Here is an 18136-nt window from a genome sequence, read left to right as displayed (position 1 = left end):
TTAGATGGTTTTTCTGCATCTCTTGATCAAGATGGTCATGTGGTTTTTGTCCTTTATTCTAATGATGTGATGTAATATATTGATTGGTTTTTATGTGCTGAACCACCCTTGCATTCCTGAGATTAAATCCCAGTTGGTCATGGTGCACACTCCTTTTTATGTGTTGTTGGATTCAATTTGCTTGTGTTCTGTCCAAGAGCTAATAAGCACATTTTGTGGAGTGTGTTTGCTGTGCTTCATATGTGGGTTCATGGATAAGACAATAGCGGTCTGCACTTTTGGCTTTGAAGAGAGTGTTCTGACCTCAGGAGCATGTCAGGTCCCTCCGTCCCCACTGGCACCTCACAGTCTGACCTGCAGATCTGTGGTGGCCAGAGTGGTCCACAGCCCAGGGTGCTGGCCCGTTTATTTGAACCACTTTGACGGTGGAGGTAACAACCCAGCCCAAACCCTTCTTTACCCTGACCCTTTGGCCTCCTGTTGAGTGGGTCAGTAGCCTAAAGGAGGCAGCATAAGCCAACAGTGGCTTGTGGGCCTTGGTTTTCCAGTAGCTGGAGAATTTTGACCTCTGGCTAATCTCTGAGCTTACAGGGGTAGGTAACTAGATTATCTCTGTGGCTTTCTAATGCTCTCTTGGGCTCTTACCCTGGTGTCACAGATAGAAATCTGCCATTCGTGAAGTGGGAGAGGAGAAAATTACTTGTTTTCACTAACCTTTCAGTGAAATCGAGCATCTCCTTCAGTTATGAAGGTAGGCAACAAACATCTGTGTCATTAGAAATCACAGATGTTTTCATGTCCTGTCACAGTCGTCACAGATTCTTGATCTATTGTTTATGCTCATCGCTACTTCAGAATTACTCTATTAATAGACCTGCTGCCAGATCTTGTTGGTGCATTAATAAAAAAGAAACATATTAGTATATTGCATATTTATTACTTTAATATTTTGATACTTTCATTATGTATAGTCTTGTAGATATTATTTTATGTCTTTAGAACATCATTCTGAGAACAGTTATTCTTTTCCACACTCCAGAGGATTCATTCATCTCTAGACTAGCGAAAGAGCTCCTTTCTAAGGGGGTGACTCTGTATCCCCAGGGACTTGGGAGTCCCTTTAAGAAGGTGGACATAGGCTCCTGGGGAAGAGGAAGCAGCAGGTGTTGTGGGGGACAAGCAGACGCAGGCCCAGAAAGCTTACAGAAGCAGCAGCAGCAGCACACAGTCCTGATGCCGTCACGATTTGCTCTTTAAAGCCCAGCCATGTGGTGTGTGTGTGTCTCCTGTCCACTTTGTTTTGTGCATAATGTAGCTATTTAAAAGCACAAATACCTCTGCATACTGTGTGATAGCCTGAATTATTTAATTATGTGTAATACATATCTTTCCATATAAAAATATATTTCTAGAACTTCTCAATAATAGCATTTAAAAATATAAATCACGGAAGTGACGCACAATTATTATGAAGAACAGAAACACTGAACAGGTGAAGTATCGAGTTGAAGCCTGTCCCCCGAAGGATTGTGTCATGGCCCTGCCATCTGTGCTGGCTCCGTCCTGGAGGATCAGGTGCCAGAAATGAATTGCTGGGTCAGAAAGCAAGCCTGTCCTGTATGGCTTTTGATGTTTTTTGGAAAATTGCTCCTCCAAAGTCACAGCATTTCACATTCCCACCAGTAGCACTGTGAGGTTTTCCTCTTCAAATCCTTGCCAATACTGTGCATTTTCCTTCTTTTTTATCTTTGCCGATTTGATAGGCTACCATATTAATTAACATTTCTTTGATTCATTGTAAGGTTGGTTTCACTTGGTTTTAGCTCTTGATTTGTTTTCTTCCTCTGTTGAATCACTTCAGTGTTCTCGGCTGTCAGGGTCCTGGAAGGATGCAAACGTGGCTGAGAAGTCTCTACAGGAGAGTAGCTGACCTAGGGGACCAGTTACAGACAGCAGGGCCCAAGGAAGCTGGACTCCCGCAGCGGGATAGAGAGCCCCTCGGCCCTGGGAGGGCAGGTGGGAGGGACCAGCACCTGAGGGCGGGGTGGGGGTGGGGGTGGGGGGGTGGGCTCTGTGGTGGGAGAGGGCTGTGGCCTGGGGGTTGGCCAGGAGGAATAATCTCCATCTCTCTCCTGTCTCCCACTGGGGGTTCCTGCTGGCTCCAGGGCACAGAGAAGGACAGAGACCGCATCTGGGAACACATGGGGAAGGTGCAGCATGTCGGCCTTGTCTGTATTTTTTAGGCATCTGCCTTTGGAGGCTCTTGGACCCGCAGTTAGGAAGTCTCCCGTATGGGGAGCCCTGCTGGCTGCCCACCCCAGGGATGGCAGATGGGGAGCCGATGGCCACCATGGCCAGTGGGCCTGCCTCACAGCAGACCATTGCATGCTGAATTGGTGTGGCCATGGGCCCTGGGTTTCTTTTGCATTTTAATTCTGGTGTTGTGTTGTTTATAGCCATACACTGTAAAGAATACAGCTATAGACAAAGCATGGGTCTGTTGTGTTTTACTGCAGGTGGCTGTACCCTGTCAAGTTATTTCTGAGTCAGGCCTAAGTTGAGGTGCCCAGTACAGAGCCTTCAGTCAGTGCAGGAAGAGAAGGGTACTTTCCCCAAACTGGAGCACTTTGTGTAGCAGGGTGGTTGACTTTGAGAAGGAAAGACTAAAAAGAAGCAATTTCAGCCATCCTCCCTTCCCCAGCTCTTCCTCCTCTAGAACATCCCAGAACTGAGTGAGTTGCTCCTGCTGTGTTTAGAGCCGGGTCTTTGGAGGGCAGGTGCTAATGTCTGGGCAGAGCGCTGTCCCAAGGAGGCCACCCAGGGCTTCATAGCCAAGCCCCTGGGGGCGTTTGGGGTTGGAGAATTCTTGGCTGTGGGGCTGTCTGGTGCCCTGCAGGATACTTAGCTGTATCCCTGGCTTCTACCCACTAGGTGACAGCAGCCCCTTCCCGCCCCCATTGTGGCAGCGAGAGATGTCTCCAGGCATTGCCAGATGTCCCGGGGGCCCAGTTGTCCACAGCTGAGACAGTGGGGCCAACAGGCAGGTCCCTTCACCGGGGGCCTGTTACAGTTTTTAGTGTTGCCTGATTTCAGAAGTGATCCTGAAGGGCCAGAGACCTCTCAGTGGTAGGTATATTGGTGTAATGTTTTACCCGGTACACTTTCTAAGTTAGTTCAGGAAAATTTGTCTACGGAGACAAGTAATTTCTAGCCCAGATTATTAAAGATGTTGAGGAAAGGGACAGCTTGATCTGTAGGTCAGGCTAGGTGAAAGGGTCTTGTGTGTCTGGAGCACAATGGTGTTGAGCTGTGGTGTTGTGTCCTGCATGTGCCCCGGGTTGCCGTGCAGGGACCTGGTAGTGGGAAGGGCAGTCTGAGCAGGACCAGAGCCTCGCTGGCAGCCGTTCAAAGCGGGTTACCGAGTCTGGTTATGCAGCGCAGGCGTGGAAGGTCGTGGGAGGCAGTTGGCTGCTAGTGCCATGGGTGTCCCCAGTGAATCAATCAGTGGAGGTGACCCAGCACTTCATGTGCTCCTTAGAGAAGTGATTTGTCCTCAGATGGTGGGCGGCTCTCACACAGGAATCCCCAATCCTGTGTCCTCTGGTTGTGGGCAAGGCTGAAAGCAGCTGTTCTGTCCCCGATGCCAGAGGATGCCCTGCGGGGGATACCTCTGGAGTGGTGCTGGGGGATGGGGTGTGGGCAGGCTGGCTTGTGCCCACAGTGCTGCTCTTTCAGGGCTGCCTGGCCACTGATGAGCCCCTGAGGACCTGCTAGGGTGACGTGGGTGTCATGCCTCCTTGTGGCAGTGATGGGTGGGGCCAGCAGCCAGACCCCACAAGTCTGCAGTTGAACTTGGCACAGTCCAGTACTAGAGGTGGCAGACTGTTGCAGAGGGTCTCTGGCCGTGACGCCCGAGTCTTATTCCTCTCGTAGTCCCTAACCTGCCTGAACTGTTTGTTATGAGGAGAGGGTATCCCTGCCCTGCGTGCAGCTTGCGGGAGATCCAGTCCTTTCCACATTCTGCGTGTGTCCGGGGCTGTTTTAGGCACCACAGGTCCAGCAGTGAACAGACAAGGCCCCTGTCCTCAAGATGCTCCCAGCTGACAGCATGCTGGGCGAGGGCCACTCAGGTGTGTTGGCGAAAGGCAGGGAGGGGTCCAGGAGGGGCTGCCCTGGCAGTCAGGGCTGGTGTTGCTGAGCAGGCAGCCTTGAAGCCAGCCCTCAAAGGGGCGGGTCCAATAAGGGGGTGTGATGGGAGGGCCTCTGACAAGTCCCGTTCTCGGGAGCGTACAGTCTGATCTCAGGTGACGGTGGCTTCCCGAGAGATGAACACTGACTGTGCAGCGTCCACTGTGGAAAATGCTCTGTGTCTCAGCATGAACTTTACCCTTTTCCCTCTTCTCATCAGCCAGGGCCAACTCGTTTGTAGGAACAGCCCAGTATGTTTCTCCAGAGCTGCTCACAGAGAAATCGGCCTGTAAAAGGTAACCTGTTTTCATCTGATCCATAATTCTCTTTTCTCTATAAGTAGTTGGTATTTTTTTCAGGTGAAATTAATAGTTAAGAGAGTGCCTTTCATGGCCTTTACATAGCCAAGCCTACTTTGGAAGAAGTTAGCCATTTGTCTTTTAACCAGCATCTTTCCTTTGATAACCTGTGTGCTACTTTGTTACTACTTATACTTCCTGGGGTGGTTGTTGCTTTTATGCTTCGAGATTTGATCTTGTTCCTTCAGGAACAACTAAACAACTAACTATTCAGTGGGGAGTACTGTGGCCGACAGGTCTGTATTAGTGACACGAGGCTTCCTGCTGTGTCCCAGAGCCCCGGGACCATTGGTGCCACGGTGCCACCTCCAGCTCAGGCACCCTGGCTGTGGCAGCAGCAGCAGGTCAACTGTTCAGTGTAACGTGCTCTGCAGAGTGCAGGACAGGCCCAGAAGGCAGCGTCTGTGGGAGGGGACAGGACTGGGCCAGTTTCCCAGCAGGAGCCCAGCTATCACTACAGGGGGGAGGCCCAGTGGTGGCGACAGGATTGAGAGCCTTGGTGGAGTCCTCAGTTGTGAAAATGAGAAGTGCAGGGGGTGGGATATTGTGTTCACAAGAGTGGAGGTCCAGAGAGTGGAGGGGGTCAGTTGGGCAGTTGGGCAGTGGAGGTAAAGCAGGTGGGGGTGACGATGGCCAGGAGCTGGGAGAAGTCTGGGGTGCTGTCTTGGGTGGACATGAGGCAGGTAGAAGATGGAGAGGCAGCAGTAGAACCTAGGCTTTCAGAGTTTGGAGATGACAAGTTCTGTGGTTGAAGCTTTTCTTTGAATTCTTCCTGCCCTGAGCCAGACACTCAACCCACTGGGACCATCGCTGGAGCTGACAGAGGCCCACACGGTCAGTGTCATGCAGTGGCAGGTTGCCAGGGGCCGCCTTCCTAAAGTGACAAGCGACTGCCAGGGCAGCAGAGGAGTGATGGTTCTTGGCACAGCAGTTCTGTGTTTCTGAGCCTGATGGCTTTTTAAAACCTCTTTAGGGGGTGGAGCCACAGGGCACAAACATGATGGTTGGAAGTATATTCAGAAAAATTAAGCTTGGGCATCTTAGCAGTTGCTGGGCTCTTTGGGCTTTTTTTGTTTTTGTTTTGCTTTTTGTTTTCTACTCTTATTGAACCAACAGACTTTGAGCTCTCACTGTGGGCCAGATGCTGTTGTAGGTCAGGGCTTCCCAGCTGGGACAGTTCTGCCCGCCAGGGGACATCAGGCCATGTCTAGACACAGTTTTGGTGTCACAACTTGGCGGGGGTGGGAAGGGAATGGGTGGAGCCAAGGGCGCTGCCCAACATCCTACAGTGTAGAAATGGCCCCCCAGCAAGGATGACGGGTCCCAGATGCCCACAGGGCCCAGGCTGAGAGACCCTCCTCCAGGTGGTGGGTGCACTGGGCCAGATTCTCCAAGTGTGTGTCACTGCTGCCTAAGAACTAGCTTTCCCTCGAGTTGGGGTTTACTTTCAAGAAGAGGAATTCCTTTCGTACTAATGGAGGAAGGTCTCCAGGCTCTACTCAGTGAGAGAAGGAAGATACAGAGTGGCCACCCAGAGTCACTTGTCTGTGCATTTAAACCTCAAGAAGGATATACAAGCCATGGATAACTGGTTATCTGTGGTGGGGGTAAGGGTTAGGGCTGTGAGTGAGACCTCACTGGGTGCCTTTTTATGCTTTTAATTTTTAAAGTCATGTGATACTTATTTAAAAAATAGTTAAGAATTTTTTTCCTGATTCTAAAAATGATACTTACTCATTATAAAGAATTCTTAGAAAATATGGAGAATAAAAAAAAAAAGTTTCCTGGTGGTCTAGCGGTTAGGATTCGGCGCTTTCACTGCTGAGGCCTGGGTTCAGTTCCTGGTGGGGAGCCGAGATCCCACAGTCCGGGTGGCCAAAATAAAACAAACAAACAATAAAAGCCAAAAAAACACTCATAGTCTCCAACCCACTTGTAGTCACAGATAAGTTTTGGTATGTCTTTCTTTCCAGCTACTTTTTTCTGTGTGTTTTAAATGTGTTTACATAATTTTTATACAACTGGAATCATACTGAATAACCAGTTTTGAATCCTGCTCCCTGTGATTATATGGTGAACATTTCCCCATATCACTAACATTATTGGCAGAAATCTTTTAACAGCTGTGTGATTTTCCAACATATGAATTCATTGTAGTTCGTTGAGCTTTTCCTTTACTGTTAAAGACGTTGAAGTAGTTTTCATATATTGGGCACAGCCTGGTGTGCCTCTACGTGCGGCATGTCCTGCGCTGGGGAAGAAGGGCCCTCCTGCCTGTTCAGCTGGAGAGTCTCCCAGGGATCCCCCACGTTCCTCTTTGAATTTCAAGAAGTAGAGTGACTTGGTTTAACAGCATTTAAAAAATCATCGGTGCATACTGCTTTCCAGAAATGTTACACTGGCTTCCCCCTTTAGTTTTCATTGTATTAAAAAACATTTTAAATGGCAAGATACCTGTGGAAAGTTAGCCCAGAAGCCGTTCTGCTGGCAGTCCCACTCCCTGGAGATGACCTGTGAAAGCAGCAGAGGCAGCCCCACCCCACAGCTCTGCCCCTCCTCTCTGGCCACTGCCACATGGAAAGGCCGATACTTTTCCGTTGGCGTTTTTCTCTTGTAGCTCCCCATTTTAACTACACTAAACAGCAGAGAAAAACAAGTGTAAGAACTAGTTACTGAGTAGAATGTACGTTCATTTTTAACATGCCCTTCACTCCATCTGTGTGTTGTGACTCAGATTTCTGATCTGTGGCATTTTTCACCCACATCAAGTGCTTCATCTACCCCGGGCCAACGGTGCTGTGATATGGGTCTGAGGACAGAGCCTTCACCCAAGGCCCCCAGCACTGTAATTGGCCTGTTGTCTCCACCCACGACCTACGATTTCATCTTCCAGAATGCCAAGCTGTGGCCTCTTGCAGAAACTGACTGTATCCAGCAATACATGAACCCTCCGTACATTTAGGGCTTGTGGGGAGGTAGTTGGCCATGCAGGGCAAGTTGTGTCTTGATGCTTTCATAGGGCTGAGCTGAGAATAGAATGCAAGATTTACAGAGGAAATAAAATATGCAAAGTAGTTCTCAGCCATGAACTCTGAGATGCACTGAGGGGAGAGAAAAAACAGGAGCAGGAGGGAAAGAGGGTGGTGAGCAGAGCAGCCCCTCCAGGGTCCCTGCCAGCTGGTTCTGGAAAAGACTTAGGGAAATTCAGAACCGTAGTGTGTTTCCTTTAAAATGTATAATTAAGTGCTTCCCTGGTGGCGCAGTGGTTAAGAATCCGCCTGCCAATCAATGCAGGGGACACGGGTTTGAGCTCTGATCTGGGAAGATCCCTCATGCTGCGGAGCAACTAAGCCCACGCGCCACAACTACTGAGCCAGTGCTCTAGAGCTGCGAGCCACAACTACTGAACCCGTGTGCCACAACTACTGAGCCCACGTGCCACAACTACTGAAGCCCGCGCTCCTAGAGCCTGTGCTCCGCAACAAGAGAAGCCACTGCAACGAGAAGCCCACGCACCACAATGAAGAGTAGCCCCCACTCACCGCAACTAGAGAAAGCCCATGCACAGCAACGAAGACCCAATGCAGCCAAAAATAAATAAAAATAAAAATTTTAAAAATGTATAATTAAAATGTTCATAAAGGAGGGGCAGGGCTTTGCACAGTGAGTCCAAGAAGGGAAAGAGAAAGCTTGCTTTGTGCGCATCCTGTGGACTGCGATTTGGCTCCTTGGCATACATGAGCTCGCGTCTGTGGCCTGGGGGTAAACAGTGAGCTGTGAGAGAATCTGAGACTCAGCTGTACCAACCTGCCAGTGCCCCTGCCCCTGCCCCTGGCACTGGAAGAAGGGGCTTTTTGGCCAGTATTTGCTGTAGTCAGGAGTGACCGCTGCTCCCTGGCCAGGACCAGACCGGGCCTGTGAGGTCGTTGGTTGCCCCTGAGCGAGGCGCCCAGCCTGGCCCAGTAGTGCCTGCTGTGTGTGTGGGGGATCCTCTGGTCCTGGATCCGCAGAGAGGCCCCCTCAAGGAGATCCCAGAGCAGGTTTTCACCCTCACACTGACCTGGTTTTAAAGGTGAGAAATAGATTAGAGGCTGAAATGGGTGGTGTGAACAGACAGGATGGAAATGAACCATGCTCGCCACTGAAATGTTACAAATGTCATTCTTCTTTGTTTTTCCCCTCCCTTAAAGTTCAGACCTTTGGGCTCTTGGATGCATAATATACCAGCTTGTGGCAGGACTGCCACCGTTCCGAGCTGGGTAAGAGACCCACACCCCACACCCCACTCCTAGCCCTTCTCAGCAGCCTGACAGAGAAGTGGGAGGGGGCAGTCCCAGGGTTAGGGCAGAGTGGGGGGAAGTTTTATGACGGCTCTTTAGTGAACATGGTGGCTCTCTGGGGAGAGAGGGAGATGGCTGTCCCAGGAAAGTACAGCTCTGTACTGGGGAGGTTTGTGTGACCCTGCCCAGAATGATGGCTTTTCTTATTTTACAGAAATGAATATCTTATATTTCAGAAGATCATTAAGTTGGAATATGACTTTCCTGAAAAATTCTTTCCTAAGGCAAGAGATCTTGTGGAAAAACTTCTGGTAAATATTTCAAATTTTCTTCTGGTAGGATGATCCAGTAGCCACACCCTGAGTCCCTCTGAACTTGTGGTCAGAGGGCCTTTCCTTGGAGGCACCTATGTTTAATAAAAGGGCATTTTAGGGTTGATAGTGATTGTAGGTAGATGCATATCTTCAGTCTCATCCTGTCAGGCCTTTTCAGTTTCCAGGTGCCTGATTCTTGAGCTTAATAAGATAGGAAATTACTGTATCACTTTGCATTTGCTCATCAACACACACACCATTTTAAGTTACCAGACGCTGCAGCAGCTCGGTGTGCTGCAGTGGCAGGTGGTTGTAAATTCTACTTAGCGACATCTGTATCAACTTTAGAGTCAGCTACGTGAAGGTGCTAAAGATCAACCCAAGCTATATAGCAAAGGTAAACAGATTTACCCAGGAAGGGAGTGTCTGTTTATGTTCTAGAAACTATAGTGTCCCTTCCCCTGGTGTGTTTTGGCTCCAGACCTTCCATTCACTTGATTTGGGGGAGCAGGGTCAGTCAGCCTCTTCCCACCTGTCCCTTGTGTGTCTGTCCCCTCAGTGGGGGAGTGCGTTGGATCCTCTGTGGGTCTGGGGGGGGCAGCCGAATTCTGGAGGAGCTGGCTGTGGGGCCGTTTGAGACCACGTGCAGGCGGGGGACCCAAGGCACTTTACTCCCCGTCTGTGATAGCTTCCTGTTCATGTAAACTCTTCATTCTCTTATTAAAGCCAGTGAGTTCCTCTTTTTCTTGTTTTAGGATTTTAAGAGAATACTTGCTGCTATTCATTTAACTTTTGATGTAGTGATTCATTTTCACCTGTGGGGGGAGGAGCAGAGACTCCGGAGAAGTGAAAGCTGCGCGTGGCCACCCCCCTACCCCCCATGGTGACTCAGTTGTCCCCAGCACACTGTGCCCTTCCTATTTCCAGGAGATCCCAAGAATTGAAAAGAACTACTACTCAGAAGTAATTTTTTTTGTCAGAATTACTTTTTAACCCCAATGCTGACTTGAATTCTATTTAAGGTTTTAGATGCCACAAAGCGATTAGGCTGTGAAGAAATGGAAGGGTACGGCCCTCTGAAAGCTCATCCGTTCTTTAAGTCCATCACGTGGGAGAACCTGCATCACCAGACGCCTCCGAAGCTCACAGCTTACTTACCGGCCATGTCAGAAGATGATGAGGACTGCTACGGCAATGTAAGCCAGTGCGCCAGGGCCGAGATGGGTCCTGCCGGCCCCGCCTGGGAAGTGGCTCCTCTGGGCGGGGCCAGGGACCCCAGGTGGTGGGATGAGTGGCTAAAGGGGGAGCCAGTGTAGATCCGTGGAGGGGGAGGGGCAGTGAACACTCTGTGGCCCGAGTCTGAGTCCCACTGAGACTGGGGCCGAAGAGGCTTACGTCTGCCCCGAGTGCAGATCACCAGGTGCGTGCATCCCTTTCTCATTTCCTCTAGTTAATTTTTGCCCAAAGGGGTCGAACCAGAGCCTGGGCGCTGATTCTCCTGGTGGGCTTCTGTTTTCCGGTTTTGGCTGATGTCCTTATAATTTTGTATCTGAAGACATTCTGGAATGCCTCTGGTATTTCCCAGAGAATCCCAGGGTGCTGCTGCTGCTTTGAACTTTGGGGGGATGTAGTATTGAGGATGGACACTGGTCACTATCGGCTCTTAGTGCCTGGTACAAGCGGGACAGTGGCACAGGCTCGAGGGATGAGGCACCCTGGGGTCCGAGGGAAGCTCAGACATAGGGTCTTCAGTATACTTTGTCCTTTAAACTTTCCTTATGGATGGTGTGAAACATGCAGAAATGGGCTGAGGAGGATGGTGAGCTGCAGTGTGTCTGTCACCACCTTCAGGTCACCCTCCACCAGGACCCCCATATTTACATGTAATGTCAGGTGTTTTGTTTATCAGTCATAGTCCATATTTCTGGTTTGATTTCTGTCATTGTGGCTTATTGCAACCAGTTATCTTATATAGAGTTCCGCCTCAGTTGACTGAGGAATTCTAGAGTTCACGTAAAAGTCATCCAAGGCTAAGTTAAAATTACAACTGGCATCACCTCTTGGAGATCAAGAGCCCCCTATGTCTCCTACCTACTGTTTTAAGCAACACATCCCTCCCTTTTTTGCCCTAAAATATCCTTTATGCCCAGACTTGAATTGAGCCAGATGTGGAGTGCCATCTGTGCTCCCCACTGACTTGCTTCCCTACCTCAGTGGTCACGGCTGTCCACAGCCTCTGCGTGTGCAGACTGCAAAGGGCTCCCTCCCTTGGCCCTAGTTGCCGACCAGGCCCTTGGGCCCTGATATTGTTCTGGGGTCATGGCCGGCAGGCACAGGCGGGGTCCCCAGGGCCTTTGGCAGGGGTGTGCCAGGGGAGCAGCATGCTCTGCTGGCCAGGCTCTGAGGGAGCCACTGGGGCCCCGGTTGTCTCAGGTCTCGGTGCCCAGGGAGCCTGGCTTCATGTGTGTGTGCGTACTCTTGAGTGTCTGTTGCAGGCCCTCTGTCTGCTGTTCCATCATGTTTGCCATGTTGAGAGCTCTGGCTTCTTGGTACTCAAGTGTCGCCATCTTAATCCTGATCCTCCAGGGCAGCACGGGGCTCAAAGAGGCCAGCAGGCCACAGGTCCCGGGCCTCCCCTTCCTGTAGGTTAATACTGAGGATAAGCTCCTCTCTGGGGCGAATAGCTTCTGACATTGCCATCAGAAGGGGGACGCAGGGCAGGCTGGATCCAGCCTGAGGCTGGTGGTCAGCTGTGTAGTAGAGGAGAAAGCTGGGCTTCGTGTCGGTGACTCGTCTCCCATGGCCTTTGGGGTGAGGCCTGCTGGGTGTACGATAGGTCAGAGTGTGTCTGGATCTTTGGACTGGAGGGAAGTCCAGGCACTGTTCTCACTTTTCCCTCTTCTCTGTGCAGTACGACAATCTCCTGAGCCAGTTCGGCTGCATGCAGGTGTCGTCGTCCTCCTCCTCCCACTCCCTGTCCGCCGCGGACGCAGGGCTGCCCCAGAGGGTGGGAAGCAACATCGAGCAGTATATCCACGACCTGGACACTAATTCTTTTGAACTGGACTTACAGTTTTCTGAAGATGAGAAGAGGTTGTTATTGGAGAAGCAGGCCAGCGGAAACCCTTGGTAAGAACGTACAGCTGTAAGCAGCGCCCCATTTAGAAACGCAGGGTGGAACGCGCGGGGATGAACGCCAGCCGTGGTAACTGACAGAGCTTGGGCGTCCTGCCTTCGTCACCACTGCTGTAAAGGCTCTGCTCCCTTCCGCCTCACACAGCTGCCTTTCTGTAGATAAGGACCCTCAAAGTGTCCAACTGGAAGTGGGTGTTTGGAGGGCTGGCTGGGGGGTGAGTGGGTTTGGGACCCTCCGGGCTCTGGCCTTTGGGACTTGGTGGGCCAGGCATGCCAGCAACCGTTTTGGGACCTGGATTCACCATGATTTAAATAACCGCTGCCCAACAGCCTTTCCTGCCCTGGAGCGTTCAGATGCTCTAGAAATGGACCCATGTGATTGGCGTTTGTGTTCTTATCGAGGCAAACATCTTCCATGTTTATTGGCCATTTGTATTTATTTTTTGAGGTTCATTTGTATCCTTTGACTCTTTTTTTCTTGTATGTTTTGCATCTTTCTAAAATTGACTTTTCAGAGCCATAGATATGAAGACTATTTCTCCGTTTATTTTGCAAACATTTTTTTTTTTCAGTTTATCTCTTCATTCTATTTGTGCATTTTTTGGTGGGGAGAGTTGCAGATTCTTACAAAGTTGAACCTGTTTGTGTGTTTATTTTCTGCTTTCCATCTTGGTCCTGTTGAGAAGAGCTTCTCCACCTAGACATTTTCTTCAAGCATTTTTATGGTTTCACCTTTTGCACAGGCAGAGAGGAGCCTGGGTGGGGGTGGGGAAGGAGGCTTAGAGGAAGAGAGACCACCTGGACATGGGCGCTGTTGTGTGGAGGAATGGGAGTGGGGGACGCAGAGGAAAAGTGGCAGGTGGATGAGGCTAGGATTTTGTACAATTAGAAGTGATTGTCTCTAGGGACTTACCTGATGGTCCCGTGGTTAAGACTTCGCCTTCCAATGCAGGGCGTGTGGGTTCGATCCCTGGTCGGGGAGCTGAGATCCCACATGCCTCGTGGCCAAAAAACGAAAACATAAAATAGAAGCAATACTGTAACACATTCAATAAAGACTTTAAAAATGGTCCACATCAAAAAAAAAAAAAAAAAAGATCATCTCTTGAAAAGTGAGTGTATCTCTTGGCCAGCTGAAACAATCTCCAGTTCTTGGGGGCTTACGTTTCCTGCAGTGGTGTTTCGAGGAGCCCTAATGTGTACTGAGCAGGAGCGAAGGGCTCCTTCTGGGCGCCCTGCTCTGAGCAGGTCCATGCACCAGGTTGTGATCCCTGAGAAGGGCCTGCTGTGTCCTCCCCACAGGCTTGGTCGAGTGCAGAGCACGGCCGAGAAGCACTGTTGCCGGCATGGGGGTGGCTACTCAGAAGGCCCATGTGCCTCGCCCGGGGTGTTTTCAGAGGCCCTGGGCAGCCCGGGCCCTTCAGCCTAAGTTCCGGGCAGGGCAGAGCAACTGGTGGCCGGTCAGGCCCTGCAACCTCTCACCCACTCTTTCTTTTTTTCTGCGCTCTCTTCCCTTTCCTCCCAATTCAATCCCATTTGGAAGCTGGCTGTGGAAAGCTTAAGGCATTTCTCATTTGGTCAGTGGAGATCCCTCAGGCACATTCTTTAGAACGGTGATTCTCAATGTCTGGCCCATGGACCATAATAATCATTCTGTAATAATACTAAGATGGTGTCTGCTTTTCTACTTTTATTTTCTATAAATGTACAGTGGAGTTTTTCAGAAGCTACACACTGTAGGATGACATTGCTTTGACAGCTAATGGAATTTGTGTTTTCTGTCTTTTGAATCTTCTAAAGAAGTAGGTTTATGGTATAAATATGTGCACTTTTAGACATTAATAAGTTCTCAGTATTTCTGCTGGGCTCTTACTAGCTATTTTCAGCTATACCTCCTATAATTATTGTAACTTCCTATCATCGAGTAATTTACTGCTTTGCAATCCTGAAATTTTTCCTGTGTCCACATGGAAACACAGTGAAGAAGTAAGTATACTTTGAGTTGTTTGGCAATATTATTTTAAAATTTCTCAAAAACTTTAATAATTTCTATCTGAAACTTATTTTAGATTTTAATGATATATTCTAAAACAAAAGAACATTTATATGTTTTTCATATTTGAGTATAGATCATTGACTTAAAAAGGGAGAAGACTTGCTTTCCCACCCACAGTAGCATCACCTCAGTCTAAAGATGCAAAAAGAAGACACTGGGTTCTCTGACTCATGGAAGGAAGGAATCCACTCCAGAGAAACTAGGCAAAACTGTAAATATGAAACAGAAATAGGACAAAAGGCTGTCTTTCCCTGGCTTTATAGATGTGAATACCTTGTTGTGTTGTGTCTATGAACAGAATGTCTTTGCATATTATTTTGGTGCCAGTTAAGTTGCAGCATCATTTAGAGACCAGTCATTCAGAATTTTAAAATACAGGAATTGAATATTGTAAGTGTACCCGTGATGAGCTCTTTCAGAGCCAAACATCAGAAAGCCTCTGCAGCGCCTTACCCGAGGAGTTAAGTGGGGCGGCGGGAGGAGTCACACAAGCGCTGGGAGGCTGAAGAGCCTCGGGCCATTGACCCTGCTGAGTGAATGCTATTGATGCAGATGAGAGCCACTGAGAGGAATCCCGGCCACAACGGTGGTCCACGATACGATACAGCGACTCTCTGGATTAAAGATGTGGCTGCGGAGGACACAGGGAGTGAGTTGGTATCTCTACCTCCAAATTGTTTTTTTGCCTTCCAAGTGGATGAATCTACACATGGGACTAGACTCACTGCTTTACTTGTATTTGTCCGGTGTTCACCCCAACTTACCATCAAAGAAAGATGGTTCTTTTACCTAAGTGCTTGGCAGAAAGCACACGTTGTGCTGAGACAGTCCGTGTTGAGCACCTCTTTTGAATCTCACAATTTGTTCTGGAACAAACATGTTGACATGTACAGTGATGGTGCGGGAGCAACGGTGGGTAAAACTGTCAGTGCCAGGTCATGAATCCCGGCCATGGCACCAGGAGGTGCGAAAAGATCCGGCTCTTCACAGCCACACGATCACAGGGGCAGAGGAAAAGACAACAAGCCAGCCTCCCTTAGGAGTGGTCATTGAAGATGATTGATTTAATTAATGTGCTGTAGAACGAAAAGGGAAGTACGCATAAAGCACTTCTGCTGCACCTACAGGGTGACGGCTACCTCAAGAAAAGCGCTGTGTGGTGGTTTGTGCTGGGAGCTGAAGGAGCTGCTCTTTTCGTGGAAGACCATTTTCACTGGAAGGTTTGACTGACAAACTGGTTGTTCAGACTTGGCTATTTGACCAGCATTTTTCTGGAAAATGACTGGAATGAGCCTGTCACTTCAAGGAAAACAACTGCTGGTGTTTGTTACCAATGATAAAATCAAAACCTTCAAGTGAAAATTAGAATTGTGCGAAACTTTATTCATCACTGTGAGCTTAACATCTTCCCAATATTTAAAGACTTTTTTGGGGAGAAAGGTAGCAATATTTATGAATTGATTTGTTGATATCGTAGAATGAAATTTGTCAACATTTGGAAGATCTCCATAACTCAGCGAACCACTATTTCCAGATGACCAATGTTTGGTGCTGTAAAATCATATAAGGGCAGAAGATCTATTCAAAGTGCAAGGTAGGTTGGTGGATTCTAATGTCAAAAGTATGAAAAATTCATTCTTGGGGATTCAGATTCCACATGGCAGCTAACGTTTAAGAAACTACACTTCTGGAGTTTTGGTGTAGTATCAAAGAAGAATGCCCACAAATATCTGAAAAGGCTATTAAAATACTCTTATGATTTCTTCATGTACTTCAGCCTGGACAGCATATCACAGTAGAGTGAAGGCAGAGGCAGATGTGAAAATCCAGCTCTCTTCTGTGAAGCCAGATGTTAAAGAGATTTGCAAAGACAGCAGTGTCATGTTTCTCATTAATTACCTTCATTTTCGAAAGAAATTATTTTTAAAAAATCATTTATGTTAATGTGGAATGGATTTATTTTGCTTTTTAATGAATTAAATATTTGAACATGTCTGTTTTAATTTCTTATACATAAGTGTCGATGCATCTAACCCAAATGAAGGAGAGCTCTTTGGGGTCTTCCATAAAGTTAGAGTATAAAGGGGTCCTGAGACCTGAAGGGTTGAGAGATGGCATTTTAGAGCAAACTGGCCGTGCTCATGTGGTCCTCCCTTACCTGCCTAGAAGCCCAGCGTGGATAGCCTGCCCGAGGTGGTTGTAGAGCCCGTCGGGCCCTGGCAGACTCACTCGGCTCTCCTGAAATGGCCCAAAGTTGCTGGTGGCCTCAGGTTTATATCCTTGAGGTTGGTCTTCTCAGGGTTTGGGCGGGATGGGAGAGGGTGAGGAGGAGAGAACTGGCTTTGGAATCAAAAAAAGTGGGGGGTTTTACACTGTTACCCCTTGTGAAATGATGGTGGGAAAGTTGTGAGACTCTCAGCCCCCACGTTGACATCTGTACAGAGGCAATGACAACTGTCGCCTGAATGATGGGAGCCAGAGGCTGTGTGAGAAAGCGAGGCTGTGTTAAAGCCCTGTCTACACACTAACTACATGCTACCTACATGCTGAGAATCAGGCGTGTCTCTGACTTAGGTCTGGTTTCGGCGCTTAATCTGCAGACGGCATCTACCACCTGCCAGAGAGAAGAAGGTGCCAGTGCGGGGCGGGGGCCTGGGGGAGCTTTCTTCAGGAGGGTGGGAATTGACTTTCTGAAGTAAAAGATCAAAATGATTCCTTTAAGTCCTTAAGCTTTTCAAAGTAGATCAATAACCGGTAGCCTGTTGTAAGCTGCTTGGTTAGTTAACTAAATGAATGGACCGGGGTGTTTACGCTAACAGTGGAGCCTTGGGCTGCTCCGACTACCCACTCTGCGTCCTGCTTCCTGGGCTCGTTTCACCACAGCCACGGGGTGCAGTCGGAGCCCTGCTTTGGCCTCTCCCGCTCTGGGCCACCCGTGGTTCTCCTGTCTCTTGGGAGAAGCTGGGAGAGTGTGGTGCAGGCTTCGGCCTTGTGTCAGGAGATAGCTGGGCCCCTCCCTCTGCAGGGCTGGGAAGGGGCTCGCCTGCTTCCCAGGCTTCAGGTTCACTCATGTGACTAGTACTGCTGTGAACATTTGTGCTCCTTTTTGTTTTTCTTTTCCTCCTTAGAATAAATTCCTGGGAGCCGGATTACTGCAGTATTCAGCGAGTCCTCCTCATTTCAGGGCCGGTGGTGGTGGTGCTGGTGAGAATGCTACTCCACAGCCCCCGCCTGCGTTCACCTCACCCCAGTGCACCCCAGTAGAACGCCTGAAAAGTGGGGCTCAATTTCCTTTCTTTGTTTAGAGCCATTGAGAATTTGTGGTCACTTAATTCCCTTTTGGGAATTTCCAGTTTGTGTCCTTTCTCAGTTTTCTTTCAAGGTTTTAAGCCTTTTATGTTGCTTTATGTATGCTCTCTAGAGTACAAATGTTTACCCTTTATAGGTAACATTTGCTGAAAATCTTCTCCAGCCTTTTCTCATGTGAATTTTGGTTATTTTTGTAGTTAGAGATTCCGTTTGTTCCCGTGTAGTCATGTCTGTTACTCTGTATTTGGTGACTTGTTTTTTCAGCGTAGGTGACTGGCCCCTTCTCTTTTTCATTCTCTTGTTTAATATACTGTTTTAAACCGTCCTTCATGTTAACCCAGCTGAGGCTGCAAAGGCTCCCTGAGGCTTCTTCTGTCCTTGCCTGTCAGGCTGCCCTGGCGATCCAGCCCCAGCAGCCCAGCTAACTGGAGGCCTTGGTGGTGTGGTCCTTAACTGGCCTGGGATTAGACGGCACTCGCCTGGCCCGCCCCGCCG

General features: G+C 48.9%; 1 protein-coding gene across 3 annotated transcripts in view; it reads left to right on the top strand.

Moving 5' to 3' along the window:
• The window catches only part of PDPK1 (3-phosphoinositide dependent protein kinase 1), a 71345-nt gene that overhangs the window by 44365 nt on the left and 8844 nt on the right, over nucleotides 1-18136 (top strand). For 2 of the 3 annotated variants that reach the window (XM_030848396.2, XM_030848391.2), the window contains 5 exons: nucleotides 4409-4484; nucleotides 8738-8806; nucleotides 9042-9138; nucleotides 10164-10337; nucleotides 12053-12270. In XM_030848396.2, coding sequence (XP_030704256.2) covers nucleotides 4409-4484; nucleotides 8738-8806; nucleotides 9042-9138; nucleotides 10164-10337; nucleotides 12053-12270 — 634 coding nt within the window. The remainder of the gene's footprint in view (nucleotides 1-4408; nucleotides 4485-8737; nucleotides 8807-9041; nucleotides 9139-10163; nucleotides 10338-12052; nucleotides 12271-18136) is intronic. The other variant, XM_030848392.2, reaches the window with a different exon arrangement.

This window comes from Globicephala melas, chromosome 15 (assembly GCF_963455315.2).
Source record: "Globicephala melas chromosome 15, mGloMel1.2, whole genome shotgun sequence".
In the NCBI taxonomy this organism is placed as follows: domain Eukaryota; kingdom Metazoa; phylum Chordata; class Mammalia; order Artiodactyla; family Delphinidae; genus Globicephala; species Globicephala melas.
This window is presented reverse-complemented; position numbering and strand designations above follow the sequence as displayed.